Raw genomic sequence first — 19,738 nt, forward strand, 5'->3', positions numbered from 1 at the left:
TGGACCCGCTCCGGCTCCTTCCCTTCCTGCCCATGGGGACGCCCCAGGAAGTCACAGGGAGGAGGAGCAGGGTCACAGAAAAGCAGCGAGTCACCAAGGGCCCCCGTGCAAACCTGGGCCGGGGTCACGAGGAGGTCACCTGGAGGAGGGCCCCCCCACCCCCCAGGCATGGGAAGGACGCCCAGGAAGACACAGAGACCGAGTGTGTCCGCTCTCCGGGTTTGGTGTCTTCCCGGGGAGAAAGGCGGGAACCCTCTCGCACCAGCAGGAGGAACGGCAGCGGAGAACACTGAGTCCCAGCAGCGCCCCCCCCCCCCCCCCCCCGGGTGCGCACACCTGTGCCCTTACCTGGGGGATGCGCGGATTGGCGAGACCGGGCTGCGGAGCTGGGTGCCGCTGGCTCTCCCGGGCCGCGAGGGGCGGGCGGCTCCGCCGAGTCCTGCGGGGGGAGACGGGGCAGAGGGTTCTGGTCAGAAGGCGCACAACACCCGCCACGTCCACCCCCCACACCCTGCATGTCCTTCCCTCCCGGGTCCCTCGCTGCCTTGTCGCCGCTCTGCCCGCGGGGCCTCCCAGTGACCAGTGACGGGGGCTTCAAGGGGGCTGCACGGGGGGGGGGGGGGGGGGACTCGGTCCTGAAAAGTGCAGGCTGCATGGGGAGGGGGTTCGAGGGAGGCGCTCCCCCGTGTTTTCTGCACTGAAACCGCTTTTTCTCTGAGCAGAGATTCAAGAAGAATTGTCAACCGCTGGATTTGAGTGACGACTGTGCTCACCCAGCGTCTCGGAGCAGGCACACTCTCCGAGACAACTACCGGGTCGCAGCCGCGCGCAGGGGTCCGGGACCCACCATGCAGGCCGTTTTCTCACGGTCCCCCCTTCCTGTCCTCCTCCCCCCCCCCACCCCACCCCGCAAAGCACACGGCGCTCATCGGCATTGGTTCGGCCTCATCAGGGTGAGCACAAACATGTCAGGCAAAGGTTATCACAGCAACAGGACGACCCAGCCCACCGCCCAGGAAGAACGTGGGATTATGATCAAGCCAGCGACAGACGCACACGGACACGTATGAAAACAGCATGGGCCTTCTGACATTGGTACCAAACACATGAGCAGTCATTGCCGAGAGCCGGGGAGAGGCCGGTTGTGTCTTACAGGTTTAAGAAACCCTTGGCGTTTTTGTAACGCACACTGACGCCTCGTAGTCGGGGTTGAGACCTGCACTGAAAGCGTGCGGCGTGCAAAGACAATCCACTGTTAGTGCCAACAAGACGCGGGTGGACGCAAAGGGCCACCTGCGGAGCCGCAAGCCCCCGGGAGGCCCGCGTGGGGGCCGTGCGCGCTCAGAGGCCGGGAGGAACCACCCGGGACGGCCTGGTCATGATGACCCCTGCCCGACACCGGGAGGTGGTGGGCAGTCACGTCCGAGGCTGCGGCTCCCCGGACAAAGGTCCGTCTCCGCCGCCGGCGAGGCCGTCTGGAGTCTGTGCGCCTCGGAGACAACGTGCTTTTAACAGGCAGCCTGCGCTCCTCCTGCAGCCCCTGGTGGTGGTCTCTGGCACCGGAACAGGAGCGCCCGGGGCCCCTCACTGCCGCAGCCGCGTCTCCCGAGTGCCCGCTCCGGGGGCGTGGACGCCGCCCGTCCGCTCGTAGCAGGGCAGCACAGGCGTGCGCCTCTCCGTCCGGCCCCGCCGCCCAACCCAGAGACCCCCCACCCCGCCTCGCTCTCCCCCTTAACCCAGCAGCAGCAAGATGCACGTGACACCCCTGCCATCGCCCACGGGGCACCCAGGGTGTAAGATAAGCTGTGAAACGGCCCTACCCTGGAGCGTTCTCTCACCCACGGAGGTTTCACCTCCCGGCAGCTTTCGCCAGTTTGGCCCAAATAAACTGGTAACAACTCTCCACAGGTCCGGGCGTCCCTTACATCGACAACGTCACAAACCGAGCCGGCAGTCACCCTGTCCCACGCCTGTGCAAAGCAGCCTGCCCCAGGTGGGAAGCTCCATGTGGGGCCAGGGTGGGAAGCTCCATGTGGGGCCAGGGTGGGCCCCACAGTGCAGACGAGGGCACTGAGGCACAGAGAGCTCCGCCCACCCCACGCTCACCCAAGGGTGAGGGGCAGCCCTGGGTGGGGCTGGAGCCCAGGCAGCTGGCTTCAGAGCCCACGCTCCTTCCCACCCACACTGCCTGGGAAACGGAAAGAAAAAAGCACATTCATTTGGACAAGGTGCCTTGTTGCTGAAGCGGTTCCCAGGAAATCTGGGGAAACCGAACAGGGCCCCTAAGGTCCCGGAGATATCCCCACCCCTCTCTCTCTCTCTCTTTTCCCTGCCTTCGAAAGTACATCTCTTTGTGTCTGTAATCACCGGTGTAGCCCTTGGTGGTCGTGAACAGTTAGAGGGCGAAAAATGCACAGAGAGAAAAGTCGAAAGAAGTATCTTGACCCTTGTCCCGTCAGCTGGGTGTTCCTTCGGAGAGAGAGGGAAAAAGAGGAATGCACACGTGTGTGTGAGTGCGTGCATGCACGCCACGCCTGAAATATTTATGGACGGCGTCCGAGAGGCAACCGAATCACATGGGGGCTGTTACAAATGACCCTGATTAAAAAGTGGAATCTCGGCCACATGGCACGCGGCGCTGGATTTGAACCCAGCTTTCTGAAATGCTCCACGTCAGCATGCACCCCCCACTCGGCATCCCCCCAAGCACATCTGCACCGCGGCCCCTCTCACCGGGGCCCAGCCAGGGGGAGGGGAGGGGAGGGGGGCGGCTGTGCAGCACGCCCGGGTGCAATGAGGACGTGTGGTCGGAGAGGAGGGGGCTGCCCCCGAGGGCCCCGCCGAGGCGGGGATGGGGTGGGAGGCAGCGCTTCCCGGTTCCCCGAATCCAGCAGGGACCCCTCGTCTGGGCGTTCCTCCTCCGGTTTCCACGACTCCTCGGCCAACGTCCCTCCACCCATCTGAGAGGAGCAGCTCTCTCCCTCCCGAACTCGAGAATGACCTATTTAAGTTTCTGGAAACTCGGGGCAGCTAGGAAACAAACAGGAGCCTCGCCCCGGCGACAGGACAGGCACCACCGGGCCTTGCCGCGGGGCCACGCACGGCTGAGATCGGCGTGGGCGTGGTTTTGTGTTCTGGGTCCCTCCTCAGCCCCCTAAAAAACACTGCAAGCGGTTAACTTAAACCCTTGGTCACTGTTCCTCGGATTCCAAACTGCCCCAGGGCACGCCTTCGGTCTCGTGCAGGTGTCGGGGAGCACGGGCACCGATCGCCCGGAGACCTTCGTGCCCACGACCCTGTGCTCACTTCAGGTGACCGCCTCAGGGTCCCTGGAGGTCGCACGAGCAGGCCGGAGGTCTCCTGCGTGTTTCGAAGGGTCCGCAGTCATGCCGCCAAACCGTCACCACTCACCCTGCGGCCCCAAACCCAGAACGGCCGGCGTCCCGGTAGCCGAGGGGCAGGTCGACGCCGGACGGTTCTGGAACTTCCTCCCGGCCTCGCCCCGCGGTTTTCACGAGAGGGTCTCACACACCGAGGCTGGGTGTTTTCTCGCCGGCTCGCTAGCGCTAGCTCTGCGCCTTTGTTCCCCTGGACCCGGCAGGCCAGCTGGACACGCGCCTGAGAGCACGTGGGGTCCTGCCACCCCCACCGCCCACCCCCGCTCAGGGGCTGAGTCCCTGGGTGACCGGCCGAGGGCAGCAGGGACCCCTGCGAGGGTCTGTCTGCCACGTGGAGCGCACAGAGCAGGGCCTCGCCCCCAGGGCCCTGGACCCCCAGGACGACCTCCCACCGGGTGGGGGCCAGGTCTGGCCTCTTGCACACAAAGCACACGGTCCCCACCATGTCTGCCTTTGGATCCCAGGTAACATCTGGCTCCCCAACGTCGAAGCCGGTGCAGCAACGCTGACCGGGCTTCTCCTCAGGGGCCGTGGCGTCCAGCTTGCTCGCGGCGTTCCCCTCCGTCAGGGGGACTCAGTGACACCCACCGGGGTGTCTCCTAACTTCTGGTCTGACTCCCGTGGGACGCTCTCCCCCGTCTGGCCGTCCCTCTGGCGGACGGGAAGAGAGGGGCCCCCCGGCCGCCCGGGGCGGACCAGCTCACCCAGGCCCCTTTGCTGCACCATCTTCCCTTCCGCCCCGCCAGGAAGGTCACGCTTGTCGCACGTGACGTCCTGCACGCATGTCTGTCTGCTTCTGCTCGCCCGACGCCTCGGCCCCACAGGTTCTCACCCACCCCTGGGCCGACACCCCGCCCCCTCCAGAGCCGGCCGGCACGTCCGTGGTCGGCAGATGCGCCTTCCCCACTCGCTCCCCCCACGGACATGTCAGGGGAGCTTCAGAGTTTGCCTGGATCGCCAGGACTTTCACCGGGAATGTTCACTCGGGGACGAACGGGCCGTCCCCGCCCAGCACTAACACGGGCGTCGGCACGCGGTCCTCCACTGGGGCCAGGCCGTCCGGATGGAGAGGGCACGCCTTCCCACCCCGTGTTTCAAAGCGGACGGTCCCCGGTGAGCTGTGGAGTCCCCAGCTGTCCGGCCCACACGCCGAGGTCCCCAGAAGTCCCCTCCTCGCCAGGAACCAGGACCCCGGGCCCCTCGAGACTCATCTCTAGAAGACAAGCAACTTCCTAGAGGCCGGCCATCCTGTCTATGCAGCACCGCCCCGCTCACCGGACAGGGCTCAGGAGGCCCAATGAAACCTGCATTTCAGACCGACAACTGCTAACGTTTGGGGTGTAGGTGTACCCCACGTATGGCTCAAGACCCCCCCTACACGTTTCTGTGGTGTATCCGAAGTCCGCCGGTCCCCCTACACTGTACCAGGAGGACTGCCCCGAACCTGGGGGTCACAGGACAAGCCCCGGCACTGACAACGGCGCCTCGGCGACCGGCTCGCCCCCTCATCCGTGAAATTCCCGGGGCAACAAAGAAACACACTTTCTAGAAGCTTCCAAAAAGAAGTCTGTTATCTTGAGAAGCCAAGAAAAACTGCAGCCATTTGAAAAATGGGGGCATTTATCACACAGAGGCCTCATGCCAAGGCAGCTAGGGAAACTGAGTCTGGACCAGGACAACCACCCCCTGAGGGCCGGGTGACGGCAGCGGGGACCGGAGCGAAGCCGGGGACCGTGCCGGCCAGGCCTGCTCTCAGGGCCGGTGTGTGGTGTGGGGGGTTCCTGCTCGGGGCTCAGGGTTGGGGTCTTGGGGTCGGGAGAGTGGGTGGTCTCGGCGGGCGGTGGGGACGGGAGGGGGCCACGAAGGTGGCCGCCAGGGTCCTCGTCGCCGTGCTGCCCGCCTCCGGGGAAGGGACAGCCCCGAAGCCCCGTGACCGTCCCTTCGCGGCTCAGCCCCGGCCCCCGGACCTACGTGACTCGAGACCTGCTTTCCGAGGTCGGACGCGGGCCCAGTACAGTGGGGCCCAGGACAGCGGGGCCGAGGTGGGGCCTCCCCCCGCACAGCTGAGGACGTGGGGCCTCTTGCAGGGGCGGCCTGGCCCGGTGATCTCATGCGAGCCGCTCTAAGCCCTGCGGGTGGGAGGGGGGTGGGCGGGGGGCCCGCGGGGGTGGCCTCGGCCAGAACTCCGGTCCTCTGGCTCCGCGGGCTTGGCGGAGGGGCGCCAGCACAGAGGGCGGGACCCGGAGCTGCCTCCCCAGCTCCAGCTCAGCAGTGCTGTGCTTCTAGAAAGTTCCTACGTGCGCCACGCCCCAGGACTCGCAGGAATGTCCCTGGCCTGGATCCTCGGGGCCTCTTTCTGGCCCCAGGCATGGCGCCCCCCGCCCCCGGCCCCTCTTGACTCCCCCACCCCTCCCCGAAACCTCCTGCAGCCCCGGGAACACGGCCAGTGCCCAGCACCGGGACCTCCGACCGCGGCGGGGTGGCTGGGGGTCCGAGTCCCCCGCTCCACTGACTGAGGACCCTCAGTTTGTGTGCTTCATTGTGGCCCCCACCCGAGGATATGATTTGAGGGGGAGAGAAAGAGAAACACTGGTTGCCTCCCACTGGGGCGCCCGGACTGGGGATCGAACCCACAAACTTCTGGGATAGGGGGCAATGCCCCAACCCACTGGGGCACCTGGCCAGGGTGAGGACCCGAGGTTTTAGAAATTACACCTGAGCCTCGGGTCGGGGTGTGGACTCTGGGGTCTCGCAGGGAACAGAGCTCCCTGCCCCAAATGTGCTCGTTGGGATAGTGGCTGCTTTTAGCTGGTTACTTCTAAGCAACAAAAGACTCAGAACAGAACAAAGCCGAACCGAACCTCCACCGTTCCCACCACCACCAGGGAGAATGCAGACAGAGGGCCTGCTTGGGGGGGCGGGGGGGGGGGCCGGGGGGGAGCTGTCCTCACAGGTGACTCAGGTGGGACGGGGGCCAGGTGCGGCAGACGGCGGGGAGCCCTCCCCGTGGCCCCGAGTGGAAGGCACCTCCGCAGACAACTGTCCCCCGTTCGGGAATACGATCCTCGACAGCCCAACACGTGTCCTCGGGAACACGTGTCCTCGGGTCCCGTGTGAACACGGAACCCCCATGTGCGCACACGTCACGGATTCGGCCTCTTTCTCCTGCGGGTCTGTCCCGCGTGGGTCTGGTTTTCAGTCCAGCCGGAAGAACTTAGCAGGGAAGAAGGCGAAAACCCCCGTCCCCAGCCTGGTGACAGGGCCCGCGCGCCTGCCTGCAGCACAGCAGGCATCCGAGTGCGGTCAGCACGGGGCGAGGGGTGCGCCACCCTCCCCCGGGGGAGCGTGCTGGAAATGCTGGCCCCCAGGCCCGCCGCCCTGCTGGGTCCCCGCCTCGGGGAGGGGTGGGGCCCGAGGCCCTCGCCTTAGGTGATCCTCTCCTGAGGAATGTTCCGGGGGCCGCCTGCCTGGCCCCGCGTCCCCGACGCCAAGCCCACGCCTCATGGCCCCTGTGCTTCCCCGTCTTGATCTGCCTGTGGAATCCTCACCATCTGGAATGTTCTCCGTCCCACCCTCTGCGCACACCATCCATTCCTCAAGGCCTCGCCCCAACGCCACCGCCTTTGGGAGCATTCTCTGACTGTCGGGGGGGAAATGCTCTTGCACCCCCTCCTCCTGCTGCCCAGTTTTAGCTCGGGGCGGGGGGCCACAGGGGGGCAAGCGGACCAGTACGCTCCCCCACCCCCGACCTGGGGCAGGGAGGACAAGACCCAAAGCGGAAGGAACGCCGTGGCCCGCTGTCACTGGTATCCCTCCCCCCACTCTGCCAGAGCCCACCACGAGACGCGGGGCAGCGCGGCCCCGGCCCCTGCGTGCGGGGGAGGCAGGGCACCTAGCCCACCCCGCCCGCACTGGCAGCTGAGCGGCACCAGAGGCCCAGGGCGGCCCCTCGGGGGGCCAGAGAAGGCCCGCTGAGCCGAGCTGGGGGCAGCTTCTCGGTCCCGAAAAAGGAGCCGCACTCGCTCTAAGAGCAGCTGGGGGTGTGGCGGTCAGCGCGGCAGCTGCTGGGTGACAAATGGGCACGCAGGGCTCGCGGCCAGACCCCGGGGGCCGGCCAGACCCCGGGGGCCAGCTCCCCACCTGTCGCCGTGTCCTGGGACCTCAGGCAGCCTCCTGCGCTGCCGTGGCTCCCTGGAGTGGAGCGGCACCTTCTAAGGTGGGCTTGAGGGGAAGGAAGGGCTTGCCCGGGGCAGAAGCCACCGGGTGTTGGGTGAGCAGAAGGTGCCGGCAGCACTGGCGGCCGGGTGGGCGCCTCTGAGAGGGGCCTCTCCCTGGGGGTGCCGGGCTGCGCCCTCCGCCCCGCCCTGGGCACAAGCGTCTCAGGGACCCGGATGAAGGCACGGACAGCCTTTGCCGCCCTCGATAACTCTGCTAAGAGACGCAGAACGCACAGCCACAGAGGCCAGACTGTCTGCGTCTGCGTGAGCCCTCCACCTACAGCCCCCGCTGCAGGCGTCAAGTGGGTGAGCTTTAACTGCTCCAGGCGCACAGAACCCGCCAACCGGCCAGCCAGCCAGCTACCCCTGAGGAGGGTGGTGTGGGGGGAAGGGGGCCAGCCAGGGGCCCTCGCCCGAGGGTGCCTTCACAACACAGATCGTGCAGCTCCCCCAGGCCCCACCCCACGGCCTCCCTCCAGCTGCTCCGGCCAACCCCACCGCAAGGCAGGGGAAAGACTCACCACCCGGGACCCTGCCCTGCAGGACCCCGCTGCTTCCGGGCCGTCCCCACCCGTAGCCCCCCTCCCCTCCACCCCCCAGAGCCTGACTCGGGGGAACGCCACTGGACCCCCACCCCCACCCCACGTGGAGCAGGCAGACGCCTCTGAAGGCCCCGTGGGGAATGCAGTCACAGCCTGAGTTCTGTCGTCTCACACGAGCCCCTTGAACGACGCCACTCGGGTCAGGCCGGGGGGCCCTCAAACAGGGGCCCCTCAGCCCCAGTACAGTGACCACACCTCTCCCATGTGCACTGCCTGCCCGCGGTTCTCAAAGGGGGGGCTCGTCGACCCCCAGCCATAAATGCTGTTATTCACCCAGCGCCTGCTCCTGCCAGCTGTGTGCAGGCCTCGCCCTGGGGGCCTCAGACAGACACAGCCAGCTGGCCGGGCGGAAGTCCCATGCGGACCCTCCCCCCGCCACGCAGGCAGCAACGGTTTGTGCTGAAATGGAGGCAGACGCCTCGGGCTCTGCACCTCGATTCCTAGGGGCCAGGGTGGGACGGCAACGGCTGCGTTCTCACTCACGTCCTTTCGTCACGGGCGCTGGTGTCACCCCCACTCTCGCAGACGAGGAAAAGGGGGGAGGGGACGGGCCCAGGGCCCCACAGCTAGTAACGGCGTGGGGACCCCAAGATTCTGGGGGAGGAGACAGCCCTGATAAGCCCTGGACCGCGGGGCACCCGCCCCCCCACCACAACTAACCAACAATGCGAACCCCCAAAACATCGGGCGAGCTGGCGGGGGCTGCGACGCCAGCTCGCCGCACGCTGCCAGCTGCGAGGTCTGGAGAGCCGGCCCTCCTTGGACACGACCCTTACCACAGTGACCTGGAGCCTTTTCTTGGCCCCGGACACACGGCCCGTTAGTCACAGCGGCTGCTGTCTCCGCAAGAGCCCAGGGAACACGGGATTCACGCCCAACGGACCCCAAACCAGGTCACGCCCCGGGCTTCGCCACCTTCGCCATTTCCCAGCGGGTCTGTGGCACCCTCGTGCGGGTGGGTGGGGGGCTCCCACCAGTGCGGTCCTGTGGCTCGGACAAGGAGCTCACCAGGTCCACGCTGGTGCCGCCCTGCGGCGACAGGCCCCGGGGTCTTGGCTCCAGACACACGGCGCAGTTCATTCCCTGCGCCGTTCCTGCCGCCAGAGCCGGCGGAGGGTCCTCCCGAGCCACCGAGGCGGGTTCCAGTCACAGCCCGGGGCTCCTGCCGACAACAACGTAAACTCTGCCGTGGCCATTCGGTCTGTCTAGTGGGAGCCACGCGCGGGAGCCAGGCATGTCTACAGGATGGTCACGGTGCAGGGGACAGAGGCCCCTTAGGATTTTTCATGCTTTCCCACAGCGAGGCCTCCAGCTGGAGCCCCCAGTTCTCAGCCCCCGGCAGCTGTTCCCCCAGAGTGGGGTGGGGGGGGCAGGCCCGGTGCCAGGTGTCCCGGGCGCCCCCTCCCCTCGGCGAGTCTGACTCAGGGAGTGCTGCCCCCGGGGCCCCCTTGCTCAGCCCTGTGGATCGGCCCAGGCGCACACTAACCAGAGGAGCACGTGCCGTCCCGTGACGCCCGGGAGTCCGTCCGTCCTGCTTCCGAAGCTCGTCCGCCCCGGGCCCACGGCCTGGCCTTTCCTCCTCCTTCGCCAGTGACCGCCCCCCACCCCGACCAGGCATGGGGGACAGAGCTAGGAGGGCCCACAGACAAGAGGACAAGGGAGGCCTGGCGGCCCCACGAGCTGGGACGCCGCAGACGAAGAGCAAGGCGGGCAGCAGCCCCCGGACCTGAGGTCCACAGCCCCCGCTGCCCACTCTGTGCGTCTGTCCGGGAGCCCGCTCCCTGGTGTGCAGGGAAGGGAACAGAGACCAGAACATTCCCTGCGTGTGCGGAAACAATGTGAACTCCCTAGAACCGGCAGCCAGTCAGCAGCCCTTACCCGACTGGGCAGGTCACCTGCTTCACCTCGCAAAGCATCTCTGTGAAACAGTGGTCGTCACGTTCAGAAGCATCCACCTAAACCGTCCGCAAACCCGTTTCGGGGGGCGGCGCCTCATCAGCGGGAACGGCCGCATAGAAACAAGGCCGTCTCCAATGACGCCGGGGTCCTCCCGACACCGGGGCAGACGTCGGGGGGCGAGCAGAGTGACTGCCTGCAGATTTCTTGAAGAAACCGTGTCCCGTGACAATGCATGTCCCTGTGCCGGGTGACGGTGATGGGTGTGTGAGATCAGACACGAGAGGACGGCACTCCTGGCCCAGTGGCTCAGCGGGTCGGAGCGTCTCCCTGTGCAGCAGAAGGGCGTGGGTTCGAGCCCTGGTTGGGGCGCATGCAGAAGGTGATCCATCAGTGTCTCTCTCTCTCTCTGTCTCTCTTTCTCTCTCTCTCTCTCTCTCTCTCGCTCCCCCCTTCCTCCCTCTCTAAAATTAATAAACATATCCTCGAGTGAGGATTAAAAAAGTGAAAGAACTACTCTGGAAAAAGAAAGAAAAACCCCAGAAAACAGAAAACAAAACACGCGCACACACACACACACACACACACACACACACACAAGTCCCAGGGAGAGACTTGGGGAATGGTATTCATTTCCACAGACTGATCCCAAATCGCCTCGGAGGGATGATGTCACCGTCCAGCTCCCGCGGACACTGCCAAAAAGTGGGAGGAATCCAGATGTCGGGGCTCCCGACACAAAACCCGCAGCTGCATGCAATCAGCAAGCCCCGTCCCCTCCTCCGTGGAGGGGACGAGCGGGCAGGGGGAGGTCGCCCTGGCCCCTGTCCACCCAGGGGATGCGTTCGAGCCATCGGCGCTGGCGAACAGCAGCGGGGAAACTTCTGCCGGGGAGGGTTCGGCTCCGCTCCGCGGGGCTGAGGGGGCCCCGAAGCAGCCACAGGCTGGAGGCACGAGCGTGGATGCGTTCCAATAAAACTTTATTCACAAAAGCAGGCAGGGGGCCCGACGGGGCACACGGGGCGATGCCATGCCAGCTCCTGCCCTGGAGAAGCTGACCCCTGGCCTGAAGGCCTGGGATCCGGACCGAAATGGAGCCCTAGGGCCGGACCCAGCTTATGCCCCGCCCCCCACCACGACGGGACGGGACGGGGGACACAGGGCTCCGCTCCCTGGAAACGCTCTGTCCCCGCCCCCATCTGGACGCTGCGTCCCTGGAGGGCCGGGTCCCCAGGGCAGCTTCTACGGCGCTTCGCGTCCGAAAGAAGCATGTGTGTTTCCAATTCAGAAATCGGGGGGGAAAATGAGAAAAGATGAAGTGTTGAAATAAGTGTCTGGACACCCCGCAGTCGCCCCCTGACCGAGACGGGACCCGCGCACACGAGAGCCTCGTTTCCCGAGTGCAGTGCGGCATTCTGTGCAGACCGCTCGGACCTGAACCCAGTTCAGTTTCCAGTTTCTGCATTTTTCTGAGGGATAATGAATGTGGCTTTTCTTCACCGCAGCCCTGGTAATAGGCACGCCTAATCCCTTCTTCAAAACCCCGGAGGCTCCCTGTGGCTGGGGGTTCAGAATGTCTCGGGCTGGAGGAAGATAAGGCAGGGTCCCGGGCGGGCCCGGCCTCCCGCCCCACCGGGGCCAGCTCTGGGCAGTGGAGTTGGACTCTGCCCTGACATGAGCAATGGAAAAAACCGCTCAGTCCTGAGCCTTTCGGATTTTAAAATTGCAGACAACGGCTGTAGGCCTCTATTTATAACTCCCCTCCCCCCCTCCCCAAGATCTCTCATTTCTACTTGACTGGAACCCAAACTCCTCCCAGGCCGGGCAGGCCGGGCCTCTCCTCCCGGGCCCCGCACCCCGGAGCCCTGCCTGGTCCTGCCTGGGCCCCACCCGGCCCCGGGCACTCCCCCGGGGAGGCCTCCCGACCTCCTGGCCCGGCTCGGCCCCTCTCGCCCGCAGCCTCGTTTCACTGGCTTCGGAATCGTGAGCATCCTTCTTGTGACGGCACCCGCCAGTTGTCCCAGGCTGGCCTCCCTCCCCAAGACACATGAGCCTCAGGAATCTCTCTGCTCCGCAGAGCGGCCCCTCCGGCCCCGAGACCACGTCTGGCACCTGGTGGTGTTCACTCAGTGGCTGAGGGACAGGGGGGGACAGCTCGGGCTGGGCGTCTGCAGAGCAGAGGGCCCTGGGCTGGGCACGTCCCCCAATCCGCACGTGACAGGACGCTGTGGACCCTGTGCACCCCCAGGGAAACTGAGGGCCACGGCCCCCTGAGGCCACAGGACGCCGACCCCATCACACGGGCCCGTTCTCAGTGTAAAAGGCGACGTGGCTGGTCCCCTACTCCCCCAGCCCCCGCCCCCAGCCCGTCTCTGCCTGGTTACCGAAGCAGAAAGCGGGTGGTCTCTGCAAACCCCCCCCCCCCCCGGGTGCCTCTGTGCCCATGAGAAACCCTGCAGGGCAGCGGCTCCCAGGCCGGGCCCCGTGTCCAATCCAAGCCGCAGCTGCTAGAGAACGGCCAGGATCAGAAAACCGTTTGTACGGGGGGGAAAATCTGGAGAAGAAATTCTTCTCTCTAAAAACTTGGAGACCAATCTCGCTGCTCTAAGTGCCGATTGCTCAAGACTGGACCTCGCTGTAAATCATCCCATTTTCTGAGAAACTCTGGAGCTGTCATCTAAGTTTCCAGGAACAGGGGGAGGCGCTGCCAAGGCCGGCTGCGGGGTTTTTACAAGAGCGAGACAGTGTCTTCGGGAGCCATGGGCCGGCGTGACCGAGCACTTCCCCCGGTGGCGGGGGCCTCTGGGAACGGCCACCATGTGTCCGTGGCTGCCCGCCTCCTGAAGAGCGGCCGTGACGGACAGCTGACACGTCCGTCAAGAGGCCGCTGGCGTGAGCGGGCGCTTCTGCCGTCTCGGTGCGGACCGGCAGGAAACCAGACGCCAGGGGGAGGGAGGGGGCGCAGGCGGCCCCTGTCGTCACCCTTCCCTGACGGCCAGCTCTGTACCCGCTGAAGAAGACACTACCAACTTTCAGACTGGCTCCCCCGGGGGAGGTTTTCCAGCGGGGGTCGGGGAGGGGTGGAGCGGGGGGATCGCACGTGGGCCTGCACGTGGGCAGAAGCCACGTAGCTGCACGAGGACTGGACCCGGGGCCCGCGGGTGCAGCGTGGAGCTGGACTCAGGCAGCGGGGCGAGGCTACCCGGGCCCCTTTAAGGACCAGGGCCCGGTCCCGTGGGAGGCAGAGGGCCGAGCCCGGGCAGGGCTCACCCACCACGCTGGCCCGTGAGTCACCCACACACGTCACGGGTCCGCTAAGGTTCTAGTCCTCTTTGCTGGCGTGAGACCCGCTCTGGCTGCGTGTCAAAGGCAGTGATTACAATGAACAGTGTTCCTAATCTTCAGCCTTTCTTCGAAGGTTTGTTTCACTTTGAGACCAAATAAATTACAAAGACGTCTGCCTGCCGCCGTGATGATCCAGGGAGTGCTCGTCACGGCCGCTGCGGACGCCTCCCAGCCCGGGGTGGGGGGGGCAGCTCCGGTTCCAGGGCCCGGGGTAGTGGGGGCACGGGCAGGGCAGAGGGCAGGGCTCCACGGGGGCTCCCTCTGGACCGGGGGGCCGAGGGGGCGGGGGCACGGCCTCTTGGCGGTCGAGGGCTGAGGAGGCCGAGCCGGCAGCCCCAGGCACCAACCATGCCGTGACGTGCAGCCCGCTGCACCATGCTGCACAAGTCAGGCTACATGGGCTTGGGGGGGCGGGGGGCAGGGGAGGAAACGCAGAGGCCAGTCCCCCCAGCAGCCCACGAGGGAGGGCAAGGGGCAGGGGTGAACTCACCCCCCAACCCCGCCCTGGTGCTCTCGGGCTGGGGGAGGGCGCCGCTCTGGAAGGAGGACCCACCTACAAAAAGCAGGTGGCACCTGGGCCGTAAACCACCGGCTCAGAAGCCTTTTCCTCGCCCACGACCTTGCCCTTGGGTGCGTTCATGTGTCCCCTCGAGCACCCTGCTACCCGCTGTCACCCCAACGGGCCGGGAGGAGTTTTAGGGGCCGGCAGGTGACGGATACGGCAGGCAGCGTGTGCCGCCGTGAGAACAGGACAGGCGCGGAGGTCAGGGTCTGAGGAACGTGAGGACGAGATGCCCCGGAGCGGAGCGAGGGCCGCAGGCCACGCGCCGGGTCTCCCGCCCCGGGCGGGCTCGCCACGGACCGGGGCCGAGGTCACGAACGCGCCTGTGCCGCGTGCGGCGGGATCAGACGCCCACGCTCACCCATACCTGAGAGTAGGGATGGTGCGGACGGGGGCCTGGGCGGCCGGCTAAAGCCATGGGCTCCTCCTTGCTTTCTTCGCTTACACCTACGACGGCACGGCCGCACCTGGAACAGAGAAGGACCGTGAGAAGCCGTGCCACACAGGACGCGCCCGACCGATGCTCGGCCCCGAGGAGCCGAGAGCCCTGCGATGCCCATCTTGACACCCACCGCGGGCCGGGCCGGCCCTGCTCCCCTGCTCCCTTGCTCCGGGTGGAGGGGCCGACTTTCCTTGTGACCAACCGCAGCCCCGCCGGACACCCGGTGTGGTCGTCACAGGGCCCACGGGGGGCAGGGAGGGTGACGGCGGCCCCGAGAGGAGCTCACATGCCCTCGGCACCCCCCGGGCCGCCGCGGGACCACGTCTCAGGACGCTCCTCAGCACCCTCTAGACTGTGTCAGACTTGGGAAGTAAGGCCTCAGCCTCCTTCCAAAGACGCGCCAGGCGGAAAGATGTGTGCCGTGGGTGGGAGTCCCCCGGGGCTGTCCGCGTGCAGGCGGGCTGCGCCGGCCACGGCCCGGGAGGGAGCGCTGCTCCTGGCAAGCAGCCGGCCACGACGTGGACTCCACGTGCTCCCTGCAGCCACGTTGCCTCCCGTCCACAAAACGCCCCCCGCTCCCGCCAGGAGCCCCAAGCCACAGGAAGCAGAAGTCCCGTCGTCTTAACGCTGTTTAATTCACCGTGGCGCACCAGCCGCATGCCTGATGCAAACAAAATGGTCGGCGGACACGTCGAACTTGACTCCAGCCAGGCCCCCCGCCCCCCGCCCGCCCTGCTGGCGGAGAGGGCTGGGGGTGGGGCCCAGCAGCGTGGCCTGGACTCCAGGGGAGCATGCTCGCCTCGAGACACAGCGACACAGCGCGAGGCCCAGGGACCGGCGCACAGAGACGACCCACGAGGTGAACGTCTCGGAGATGTGGCCTTCCTCCCGGACCGCAGCAGAAATCAGCGTCCCCTCCCCATGAAGGCCGGGGACGCTGCTGCCGGTCACCCTCCGGAGCACGGGCGGGGGGTCTGGGGGAGGGGGAGGGTGCTAACACCCCACTCTCCCCTGCTCCCCAAACACCGTTCCTCCCTGTCAGGGATGCGCGGAGAGCAGATTCTCCCCTCCTCTCCGCCGGGATCACAGCCGTGTTCGGGGGAGCGACAGCGTGGGCTCTCACTCCCGGGCAGAACCCACGCAGAGGGACCACGAGCTCTGTGCTCGTCTCTGGCCCAGGGCCCCAGAACGAGCAGCCATTCCTGACCCCCCCGGCCTTCTCGGGCCTCAGCTCCTGCAGGGGTTGCTCCAGCTCCGAGAGCTGCTGTCATTGGCTACCCGTGGGGATGGAACCTGGGGCACCTCCTTCAGGAAGTCCCCCCAGACGGCCCCTCACCCACCACCACGACCCAAGGAGGTGCCACCGGGTGGGCTCCCCCCCGCCCGCCACCCTGAGCTGTGACATCTCCCTCTCGGTGTCGCTCCTGCTGAATACACACGCTGCGCCTGCCGCCGGCGGAGGCCGTCTGTGTGCCGGCCCCAGGCCTGCCTTCCAGGAGGGCCAGGGCACGTCCCAGCATCTTCGCTGGGCTCTCACATCCAGCCCACAGCGGGCCGGCCTCACGAGGGCGGTGCCGGGGGTCACGGCCCCACCCTGCTCAGGCAGGGAGATCGCTAAGCAGCTCCCAGTGGGCCCCCCACCAGGTTCGGGGCCACCACGTCCACAGGCTGCCTGTCCCTGGCCACCCCCTCCCCTGTGGTGCCCAGGGACAGGCTGGTGCCCAGGCACGGGGGCACCGTCCCACCTCTGTGGCTACGTCTCAGAGGAGCAGGGGCGGTGACAGGCGGCAGGAGCCGCCTGGATGAGGGGACAGGGACACGCGGCACAGAAACTGCTCCCCGCCCTCCCCCTGGGTGGGGGGCACGGACGGAGTTGTGCCCGAAGACGTGTCACTGTGAAGAAAGAAACCAGGAGAAACTTAGAAAGTGGGTCGTCGCCCTCGGAGGCAGAGGGGCGGCCCCGAGACAAAAGGGGGAGCGCTGGAGAGAACCGTGGGGAGGGGAAGAGGTGGCCCGAGACGCGGCGGGCTGACCGCTGGGCGCGGGCCAGCCGGCGTCCGCGCTGCAGAACACTAAATCCCGGGGAGAGGTTCCAGGGGCCTGAAAATAGCCCGGGGAGAGGTGGACCGAAACGCGGCGGCGGATGGTAAGGCGAGGTCACGGCAGAGCTCGGGACACGGAGAGCAAAGGTCAGCGGCGGAGGGAGTGCGGGCGCGCGACCCAGAGAGACCGGAAGCCGGGCCGAGCGGGGCCCCACGCCGGCAGGCGCCGCAGCCAGGCCGAGGTCCTCCATCTCGCTGCGGTCTGATCTGTGTAGGACTTGGAAACGAGAGCCTCCCGGAGGGACCGTGAAAGACCCTGGTGGGGGGCATCACATCGGGGACACGGGCTCCGCCCGTCCAGAGGGCAGAAAATTCGAGATGAGGCCAGGCTGCAGGCCGGACCATGTGCTCCGCCCCCCGCCCCTACACCCTGACACTCATATGTAGGAGCCCCCACGCCCAGGACCCACAGTGTGGCTCTGTCAGGAGGTGGGGTCTTCAAAGGGCGTCGGTTAAAATGAGGTCCCTGAAGCAGAGGCGATGAGGGCTCAGACACACCCAGGGCGCAGACCAGGAGGAGACACGGGGAGAAAGCGGGCCCTACGCGCCCGGGAGAGAGGCCTCAGTCTGGAGAGGCTGCGGACACACCTCGATGCGTGACTTCTGGCCCCAGGAACTGCGGGGAAATGAGCACTTTAGAGCCCCCCACTCTGCCACACTGCTACGGCGGCCCCAGAAAACCAGCACAGACCCCAAATACGAATGCCTTGCAGCTACAAGGACCAGCAGCACCCTGAATCTGAAACATCCCCCCCCACCCCCCCGCAACCAGTGACGGTTTCTGCCTGTGTCCCTGCAGGGTCCTGCAAGGCACCACCAGGCTTGCAAGAGAAAGACCCTAGCAGGGCCCCCGGGCTGAGAAAGACCAGTGAGCAGCGTGGAGTGAGGGCGGGGAGTGCTGGATTCTTTGACTCCCCCTCCCTCACGGGGGTGGGGGACGGGGGCTCTGGCTGGGAACTCGCCCCCAGCCCCCCGCGAGTCCCTGGGCCTTGAAACTTCTCTGGCCTGCGCGTCAACCTTGCCCCTGTGATAGTGAGTGTCATGTGTCAACTTGTCCAGGCTCTGGAGCCAGCCGTGTAATCTAACACCGAGCGGGGGGTTGCTCGGAAGGAATTTCGTGGAAGCGGTTAAGATCTGCAATCGCCTGACTTTAAATGGAGGCCCCGCTACCCTCCGCGGCAGCCCGGGGCCTCCTCCTCCGCCCCGGCGCGGGCCTGCCCAGCGAGACTGAGGTTTGGGGGGAAGGAGGAATGCGGCGGCCCACTGCTGCCCGAGCGCCCCGGCTGCTGGCCAGCCCGATGGGTTTCAGACTTGCCAGCCCCCGGGCCCGGGAGCCAGTTCCTTACAATAAGTCTCTTTATATAAACACATCCAGGTTCTGCTTCACTGGAGAGCCCGGCCGGTCCACCCAACCGATGGCTGCGAGGCCCCGGGGCCACGCCGTGACGCCGCCCCGGGGCCTCCCGCCCCCACTCCACCCCCCCACCCCCCCAACCCCCCCCGCACGGCGGGTCTGCGGGCTGTGCTCGGACCACCTTCCGGCCCCTGGTCTCCCAACACGCCTTCCACCTTCCACTCCAAACACAGCCCTGCTTTCCCGGGGCTGCTGGCGGGGCCTTCGCCCACATCTTGGAGGGCTGGGGGAGGGGTCAGCGCCCTCCTGGCCCCCCTTTTCCTGCCACGGCGAGCAGCTCCTCCTGGTCCCTGAAGGACCCTCTCCACGCCCCCACCGCCCGCTGTCCCGCCCCCCTGCCTCCCGCCGGCTGCCACGTCCCACTCTCTCCCCGCTCCGGGGCCCTGCCTGCCCTCCGGAACCCTGGGCGTGTTCAACGTATGGAAACATCCTGTTATTTCCCCCTGAAGTTTCAAATGGCGCGGGCGTTAGGAATCCCAAAAACATCATTTAAGCATGCCAATTTTATTACCAAAACAGCACCTTTGAAAGCATTTGCCAGACGAGATTGCTTCTCGGCCAGGAAAATGTACGTCTCATAAGCCCTGTTGAGTCGTTTCCGTGGGGACAAGTCAGATACGGTAACAGCGCTGGATTAACTCTGGTCTCTAATAAAACGTGTCAAGCCCAAAGCCAGCCTCACACCCAGATGAAAGGTGAAAGCTTTTCCCTTAAGATCGGGAGCAAGGCAAGGAAGCCTGCTCCGGCCACTTCTGTGCAACATAGTATCAGAAGTCCTGGCCCCAGAAAGGAGGCAAGATAAAGTAGTAAAAAGTCTCCAAATCGGAGAGGAGGAACTAGAAGTATCTTTGTTCACAAATGACACAATCTTATCTGCAGAAACCGCTAAAAGTTACACATACACACACACACACAATTAGAGCTAATAAATATACTCAGTGGAGTTAGGTGACACAGACCAACGGGCAAAAATCAGCTGTGCTTCCAGACACTAACGAAAAATCTGAAAAGGAAATTTTTTTAAAGCTCCATTTAAGAGAGCTTCGTGAATAAAATAATTTGAAAAAGAAATTAACCAAGGAGGCAGAAAACGGGAGCGGTGTGCAAAACGACAAGACTATCCGGAGGACAGAAATGCGGAAAGAATCCCGTGTTCGTGGGCTGGGGTAGTCAACACTGGGATGAAAATGCTGCCACTCAGAGTGACCTACAGACCCAACCTTCCCCGGTGCTGGGTGCGGAAACAAAGCCTTTCTGAACTTCAGGGAACCTCTCCTGGGTCTCCACGTGGCCAGGGAGAATCTTGAAGAAGAAGAACCACCTCTGGGAGTGTGGGTCCTTCAAAGGATCTCCTGAGGTCCTCCAGAGCTACAGTAATGGAGACATACCGACCGGAATAGAACAGAGGGCCCAGAAATAAACCCTCACGTGTATTGATTTTCAACCAGGGTGCCAGCACCGGCCAATGGAAAAAGGACCGTCTTTCAACGCGTGGCCCTGGGAGAACCGGACAGCCACATGCAGGGGGGTGCAGCGGGACTCTCACCTCGTGGACTACCCACGAAAGCCCACCTGGGGCCCCAGGAGGATCCGTGTGAGTTTTAGAAAGGTTTACCCACCTCTGCGCCACACAGCAGTGTGCGGGGGGGGGGGGGGGTTGGTAAGATTACCCTGGATATCTGTACATACCTGTTTCCATAAAACCCTTGGAAGAAAACAGGGAAAACGTTCGTGACACTGGGTATCATGTTGATCTCCAG

At 65.5% G+C, this 19,738-nt stretch overlaps 1 protein-coding gene across 4 annotated transcripts in view; it reads right to left on the minus strand.

Annotated features, from left to right (window-relative positions):
• Positions 1-19,738, minus strand: part of GRB10 (growth factor receptor bound protein 10) — a 112,434-nt gene that overhangs the window by 50,964 nt on the left and 41,732 nt on the right. For 3 of the 4 annotated variants that reach the window (XM_036010382.1, XM_028525461.2, XM_028525460.2), the window contains exons 2-3: positions 14,388-14,487; positions 349-439 (exon numbers count right to left, since the gene is read on the minus strand). In XM_036010382.1, the coding sequence (XP_035866275.1) occupies positions 349-439; positions 14,388-14,438 (142 nt within the window). In that variant the 5' untranslated portion in view covers positions 14,439-14,487. The remainder of the gene's footprint in view (positions 1-348; positions 440-14,387; positions 14,488-19,738) is intronic. The other variant, XM_036010383.1, reaches the window with a different exon arrangement.

Source organism: Phyllostomus discolor, chromosome 10, assembly GCF_004126475.2.
Source record: "Phyllostomus discolor isolate MPI-MPIP mPhyDis1 chromosome 10, mPhyDis1.pri.v3, whole genome shotgun sequence".
Lineage (NCBI taxonomy): Eukaryota > Metazoa > Chordata > Mammalia > Chiroptera > Phyllostomidae > Phyllostomus > Phyllostomus discolor.